The 7791-nt window shown below is 45.4% G+C and overlaps 1 protein-coding gene across 1 annotated transcript; it reads right to left on the reverse strand.

Moving 5' to 3' along the window:
* Positions 1–4213: 4213 nt before the first annotated feature.
* LOC118422630 lies at positions 4214–5173 on the reverse strand. The gene has a single exon (XM_035830325.1). The coding sequence runs from the start codon at positions 5171–5173 to the stop codon at positions 4214–4216; it is 960 nt and encodes a 319-aa protein (XP_035686218.1).
* Positions 5174–7791: the final 2618 nt, after the last annotated feature.

The raw sequence follows: 7791 nt of genomic DNA on the forward strand, positions 1-7791 counted from the left end.
ATAAAGGGGGTTATTTCTACATGGTTATTTCGTCTTGGTCTGTTCTCTTCTACTTCTGCTGGTTCTGGAACCTCCTCAGCACCCTGAGACACACAGGGCTGGTCCTCAGACTCAACTTCACCATCAGTTTCTTCATCCCTTTCACTACCTGTACTTCCTCTCTGGTCTTCTTGTTCAGCTCCAATTTCGACTCTGTTGTCTGCAAGTTCTTCTTCCTCATTATCACTCCTCTTGTCCTCTCTTTGAGGTGTTTTCCCTTTGCTCCGGTTGTCCACTGGAACCTCTAGAGGCAGTCCGTCACACGGTAGTAGCATATTTCTATGCAACACTCTTGACCTTCCTTCTCTGCATTCTGGGCGTACTTCATACACTGGAATATCTTTCCCCTTCTGCTTCACAATGATGTGGACTTTGTCCTCCCAGTGGGAACGCAACTTGCCCGGTCCTCCTCTGTCCGTCATATTTCGAACAAGGACCCGGTCACCACTGGACAAACTGAGACCGTGCACCTTTCTGTCGTACTGCTTCTTCCCTTTTGCACCTGTTTTCCTGGCATGCTGACTCGCAATCCTGTAGGCCTCCTGCATGCCACGTTTCCATTTCTTGGCATACTCAGGATATGATTGAACCTCATTCTCCTTGTCTTCAATCCCGAACATAAGGTCCACTGGCAGGCGGGGGTGATGTCCATACAACAGAAAGTGAGGCGAATACCCAGTGCTCTCATGTCGGGTGCAGTTGTACGCATGAACCACTTTGTTAAGAGACGCCTTCCAATCTGTTTTCTGGGATTCTGGGAGAGCACGTAACATCGCTAGCAAAGTCCGATTAAACCTCTCCACCTGACCATTTCCCTGGGGGTGATACGGGGTTGTTCTCGAGGGCGACACTCCACTCAGCTGATGTAGGCGTTGAAACAACCTATTTTCAAACTCTGCTCCCTGGTCATGGTGAATCTTGAGAGGGTACCCAAATCTAGGAATGAAGTCATTAAAGAGTTTCTCTGCCGCTGTTCTCCCTGACTTGTTCCTGGTTGCATATGCTTGAGCGAACCGTGTGAAATGGTCCACAACCACCAAAATGTACTCGTAGCCACCTTTGCTCCTTTCAAGGTGGACATAGTCAATGGACACCAGTTGTAGCGGCTCAGTGGTGATGATGTTAGTAAGTGGGGCTTTGTCTGGAATGTTTGGCTTCCGGCGCTTAATGCACTGACACTTGGAGGTACAGTATTCAATTATGTCTCTCTGCATCTTTGGCCAGTAGAACCGTTGTCTTGCCAGGCTGACAACCCTGTCTGCTCCCAGATGGCCCATTTTGTCATGTAGTTCTTGGTACACAATGTTTCTATATTCCTTCGGGAGCACTACTTGCAGTACTGGACCAGCTCTCCGGCGGAGAATGCCCTCATCATCGATCTGCAGCTTTTTCCACTCCCGCATGTATTCTCTTGTACCAATTGAGTTGTCTTGCCTCTCTCGGGTAGTGGGATTCCTCCCCCCTTCTTTCAGCTCTATCACCTTTCTAATGGCCGAGTCCCGACGTTGCGCTTCACCGATCTCCTTCTTGCTCAATGGTCCTATACTTGCACTCTTGTCTTCAGGTGGTAGACTGTCAATGTTCGTAGTGATAGCACTTATCCATGTGGCATCTCCTTGATCCACTGCCTGCATGGCTTGGATGGTGGCACTCAGTACATCACCACTCACTTCTTCTGTGCAGGTAGCCATAAACTGCTCAGCATCTCCTGGACCTGGTACTCTTGACAGCACATCTGCATCTGCATTAGCTTTCCCAGGTCGGTACTTGATGCTGAAGTTATAGTCCACCAACTCTGCCACCCATCGGTGACCTGTCGCATTCAACTTGGCCGTGCTCAGAACGTAGGTGAGTGGATTATTGTCGGTATATACTTCAAAAGATGGGGCGTAGTACAGGTAGTCTCGGAACTTCTCAGTAATGGACCACTTGAGAGCCAACAACTCCAACTTCCCCGAGTGCATGTGGTAATTCTTCTCTGCCGGTGACAGTGTCCGTGAACCATATGCAATCACCCGGAGCTTGCCCTCTTGCTGTTGATATAATACTGCGCCCAAACCAGTGGCTGATGCATCTGTGTGCAGGATAAATGGTTTCTCAAAGTCAGGGTAGGCCATCACAGGTGGGCTGGTCAGTTGTTCTGTCAGTTGATTAAGGATATCTTGGTGTTCCTCAGTCCACTGGACTGGTTGCTTCGCAGCACTGTCCGACAGCAGGTCGTACAGTGGTTTAGCAATTCTACTGAAGTCCTTGATGTACGTCCTGTAGTACCCGAGGAACCCAAGCACCCGTCGTACATCTCCTACAGTAGTGGGCTTCTTGTCTCTGATTGCCTTGACTGCTGCTGTATCTTCTGGATCCATCGTGTACCCATCTGCAGTGACTAGCTTCCCGACATACCTCACCTGTCGTCGGAACATCACACATTTCTTTGGCTTCAACTTACAGCCATGTTCCTGGAACCTGCGCAACACTCTCCTGATGCGCTCGACATGTGACTCAAAGCCTTCGCTGTAGACCATGGTGTCATCCATATACGGTTCGCATATTTCATGGCTCAAGCCCTCGAGTACTTCTTCCATATGCCGTTGGAATGCTGGAGGCGCGTTCTTTAATCCCATGGGGACGCGAACCCACTCATAGAGTCCGTATGGCGTTACAAATGCTGTGTATTTCCTACTTTCTTCCTCCATGTACCCCTGATGGTACGCCTTTCCTAGATCCAGTACAGAGAACCATGTGTTTCCCTTCAACCTGTTGAGCACATCTTGAATCCTCGGGAGGGGCTGGCGATCTGGCACTGTTTTCTCGTTCAGTGCCCGGTAATCAATACATAGTCTCATTCCTCCATCCTTCTTCCGTACGCACACCATTGGTGATGAATATGGTGATTTGGATTTCTGGATCCATTCTTGGTTAATCAAATCTTCGATATATTCCTTAACCTCCTTGTACAGTGGGGTGGGAATTGACACGTAATTCTTCTGAACTGGTTCTTTATCAGTCAGGTTGATGTTTAACTTGAGCCCCTCCATGCTGCCAATGTCCTGGTCATCCCTCGAAAAGGCCTGACACTCTTCCCTCAGCATCTGTCTAACGATCTCTTCTTGATCCTCTTCTAAGTGGGAGAGGTCTACCGGTGGATCCCACAATTCCCCCAGCTCATTACTCGCCTTCCTCACTGTGTTCACTTGAACTGGCTCTGACTGCGGAGGTTTTTCAGACTCGGAATCTTCAGACACTCTCTGCAGCTCAATGGGAACTGCTGACCTAATCGTCTCAACTCGACCCAGAACCGTTTTCGCTGGGAGGTGAATGTCGTACCTGCTAGTGTTGGTCACCGGTACTTTGACCATTCCAGATGGGCTGACTGATGTAAGGACAGGTCCCACCTCTAAACCTGTGGGCCAATGTCCCGCTTCGTCTGGTTCGAACAGGACTAGCTGCTTCTCTTCCACGGAACCCTTGGGGATTTTGCACCTCACCTGGACTGTAGCCCCCTGAGATAGTCTCACTCTCTTACGACCCACTCGTATGCTTACTGGAGTCACGTTACTGAAATCTTCAATCATGTTCACGAGGGCAGCTGCCTTCTGTGGTGGGACGGGCATCACTTTGGTAAGCAATGTTGGACAGTCATCCTTACAGCACTTCTGAATCTCTTCAATCACATTGTACCCTATAATCGGTTGTACTTGGTTATTGTCGGACGTCGTCAGAAATGGTACAATCAGTTCAGGTGACTGGTCTTCACTTAATCTGAACCTCACTTCAACCCAGCCACTGTAGGGAATCGGAGTGCCATTGGCCGCTTGTAAACTAAAACTTGTCGAGTCCTCCAGGATCTCTATCACTTGTCGAACCTCAACTCCAGGTAAGTGTTCCTCCCTCCACCTGTCTGACATGATGCTTACCTGGGCTCCCGTATCCCACAGAGCCATAACTGGTTTATTGTCCATGAGGCATGCTACTTGACACTTATTTCCAATCAGTTTGGTGATCTTCGTTCGTTGAGTTGGAGTTAGATGTGAAGCCGACATGGCGTTGATGTGAACTTGCTGATTATTTCTAGTTGGTGTTCCTGTTGGCTGTTGATTATTGTCACTGTCGGTGTTGGTTGTTGTTTCTTCCTTTCGTTGTTGACGGGGCTGTTTGTGGGACTGTCTTGAGCTGTTTAGGACGACCCCTCGTCCCTTGGGGGTGTCCTCGCGGCGTTTCCCTGTTTCCAGCACCGTCTGGCAATATGGTTGCTTCCGCCGCAGCGGAAGCAGTGCCCACACCACTCTGCCTCATTCTGGATACACCTGTCACACCGCCGCCTGGAGGTTGCTGATGTTGTGACAACCCGCACATTGGCTGTACCAGACAACACCTGGTCTGTTCGGGGTGGGTTGCGCGGGCGTGCCCCTTCAAACAGACCACGGCCATGTGCAATCAGGTACTGCCCGCTCATCTTCCCTAACTCCTCCAGAGACTTCGGTTTCCTCTCCCGCAGGTGGACTGACAAATCCACAGGGCACAGATCCAGGAATTGTTCCTGGATGATCAAGTCACAAATTCCTTCATATGTCTTGGGGGTATCAGACAGCTCGATCCACCTGTTCAGGTAACCCCTAAGACGTACAATGTACTGGTCCGGCCCTTCCCCCTCCTGAGGAACTTCAGACCTGAACTTCTTCTTGAACCCGTCTTCCGTAAGTTCATATCTCTTAAGAATGGCATCCTTCACTTTCTTGTAATCTTTTGCATCATCATCCGATAGCCTGCTATAAACTTCCAGTGCCCTCCCTGTGAGTAGGGCGCTCAGTAGGGACGCCCACGTGTTTTCCGCCCAGTGGTTAGCACGTGCAAATCTCTCAAACCTCAAGAGGTACTCGTCTATTCCTTCGCCTTCTGTGAAGCTTGGTAATCTTGGCGTCTTCGCCTTGACCTCCTCCGCATTTTGCTTTTGTACCGCTTTAATTTCAGCTTGTTTCAGCTTTAGGGCCTCTAGCTCCAACTCATGCTTCCTCTGAGCATCTCTTTCCCTTGCCCTCTCGTCCCTCTCAATGGCCTGTTGTTTTTCGACATACTCGAGGATACTCGGCCCTTCTAGGCCCATTTTCGTGGCCTGCTCTATGAGCGTGTCCGTCATGGTTGGTTCACGTCAAGAATCTACCCGCTACACAAAAAGTACAACACTCCTGAACTTAGTTCCTCCGATAAAGAACTGCCGCCCTCCCCCTCTACAACCGCAGCGCCATCTTGTTGACCTCTGAACTATTTGTTTACAACAAATTGACCTCTCTGACCTGTGGTCACGTGTCTTCTTTGGCGCGAATCCTTTTCTGTCACAACGTCGGGTTCCAGTGGCGGTCAAACTTCTCCTGTCGTGATCATCCGATCGGCTCCCTTTCCTCTAAGTTTTACGATCTCGGTAGAACCTCCATTTTGTTACCCTCGTTCTGTCCACTTTAGATGATGTTTAGGGAGCCCAGAGGTGACACAAGAGCGACTAGGAGACTGGAGTTGAGACGACGTGAACTGATCTTTATTTCTTTTCCCCGGCTACTCTCCGACGCATGCGTGTCGGCTCGGACTATCCCATTATCCATAAAGGGGGTTATTTCTACATGGCAACACATGAAGTAAGTGTGACCAGCAAAATCAACCATTTTCGTGTACGGGACGCTAATTCAACTCTTAAATCATACAATCAAATGCCTTTTTTTTATATATTTCATTACCTTTTGAGATTAATGATAAGGTATTATTAAAAAGAATTTTAAGCTTTAATAAATGTTGTAACCTTTGGTAGACAGATCATGTCGTATAAACTTGAATGACAAATAAAAACAATTGTAGACCCAATATTGAAGGTAAATGACAGAAAATGGAAAATAAGCCTTCTTCATTTATCTGTTTATTCTTCTGAAATGACCTGTACATCATTTAACTGACATGTTCAGATAAAACTATAGCCATATCTTTAACAAAAAGTCAGGCCCAGTACTGTAGAGAAAAATGTTCCGTTTAGAAGGCAAAAAGAATTATGATCACAGTATGCTTGTCGTCAGATAGGTCATGTTTTCTATGGCGGGGTCGTCAACTTGCTCGCGAACGAAACGTTACAGTCGAATAGGTATTTTTACGTTTTGTGTACATCTTTATCCAAAGGTTAAGAACCAAGAACTTGAAGAAATGATATTTAGTTAGAAGTCAGGATGTAGACAAATCAAGGATAGGATTTGTTCACTTTTGTTTGGATTACGTTAAACTCTGTGTTATGATTGGCTGAACTGAGGTGTCTTTTCCTACTTTTGTTTTTCAAATAGAACCATATACCAATCGCTAGAACTTTAAGACGGTTATCGAATCCCATATCTGGTCCAGTTTTGTAGTTTCTCTGTCATGTGATATTATATTGGTGTAAATCAACCCTAAAAATTCCACCTGGTGCTATTAAAACTCCAAATAAAACATTGTTATAAGGGCCTTCTTAACATTGTACTGAACAGCGAATTATCTAAACTGTATACACATTATAATTACTGATGCAGCATTTGTACATTTATCAAAAGCGCGTGTTTTTTTCTTGTGTGACGGCATTATGGTATCAAATGGAATCTTGAGAGTTTATGTTACTTCTAGTATTTTTACAATCCTGTTAGCTACCCTCCCTGTGGCTAATTGTGGATCCAAATAAAGTCAATGTTGATAAATCTGTTTCTAGATCTATTAAAAAGTTTGCAATCTCTTATAACATCAGCCATTATGTTCTGGACTTTCAGATAATAATAGGTAAATAGACAATAAATAGTGACAAAACACGTCATAAGTCGGTGCAGGAAACGTCAGCTCTACTTTTCTATTGTGATTTTTTTTCCTTCTTTTCTTTCTGTATTTGCTAAAACTATGTAATTGGAGATCAGAAACAAAATATACCGTAGGAGTTTAGTCCTTAGTAGAAAATCTCAAGGAAAATGTCCTTAAGTCGTTGCCTCAACACCGCTGAAGCAAAGACTAAACTGAACTGATTAAGTATTAGGACCGTGGTTAACAATATGCATGTATAGCCTGACTCTGCCAAAATCTTACTTACATTAGACAGCCAGCAAGGTATATTACGTTCGTTTAGGTCATGTTGTACAAGAAACGCATCATACTGTAGGTTATTTGTCGTTGCTTCTCTATTTAATTTACAATAAGAAAGTAGTCTGCTGTTAGCCTCGATCCATAGAGGGAGTCTCCTCAGTAACGAGGTTACTGGCATTTCATATTACCCCTTAACTTTAACTTAACAACACTTCAGATGCGTTTCCTCCAGCTGTTGGGAATTATCATTTAAACTAGCATTGCCCGACACTTCTGTACCATGCAATCATATTGGTACAATGCATGTGTCAAATATCTTACTCCGCAGTCATACTGAATAATTGTTTCCTCCAAAAGTTGTCCCAATGCTGCATAGTGCTCTTAGGGCCTTCTTCTTTTGCAGGGTCTTAATGACTGTGTTAAACTTACACCACGCTGTCAGTACCACGCCTAAATACAAGGATACCACTCCTATGACTTTGTCAAGTAAACAAAACTTACAGTTTATAACGATAGTCCCTTTCCATTTAAAAACAATAATTTTTTTTTTTAATTTTTTTTTTTACTTTTTAAGTTTACTGTTAGTTTTCACTTGTTGCAGTTAATACCGATAATATTAATTGCGTTGACTGGTTGACAAGATGAAAATGTCACTAACATAAATAAGATAAAGTTGAT

This window comes from Branchiostoma floridae, chromosome 1 (assembly GCF_000003815.2).
Source record: "Branchiostoma floridae strain S238N-H82 chromosome 1, Bfl_VNyyK, whole genome shotgun sequence".
Classification (NCBI taxonomy): domain Eukaryota; kingdom Metazoa; phylum Chordata; class Leptocardii; order Amphioxiformes; family Branchiostomatidae; genus Branchiostoma; species Branchiostoma floridae.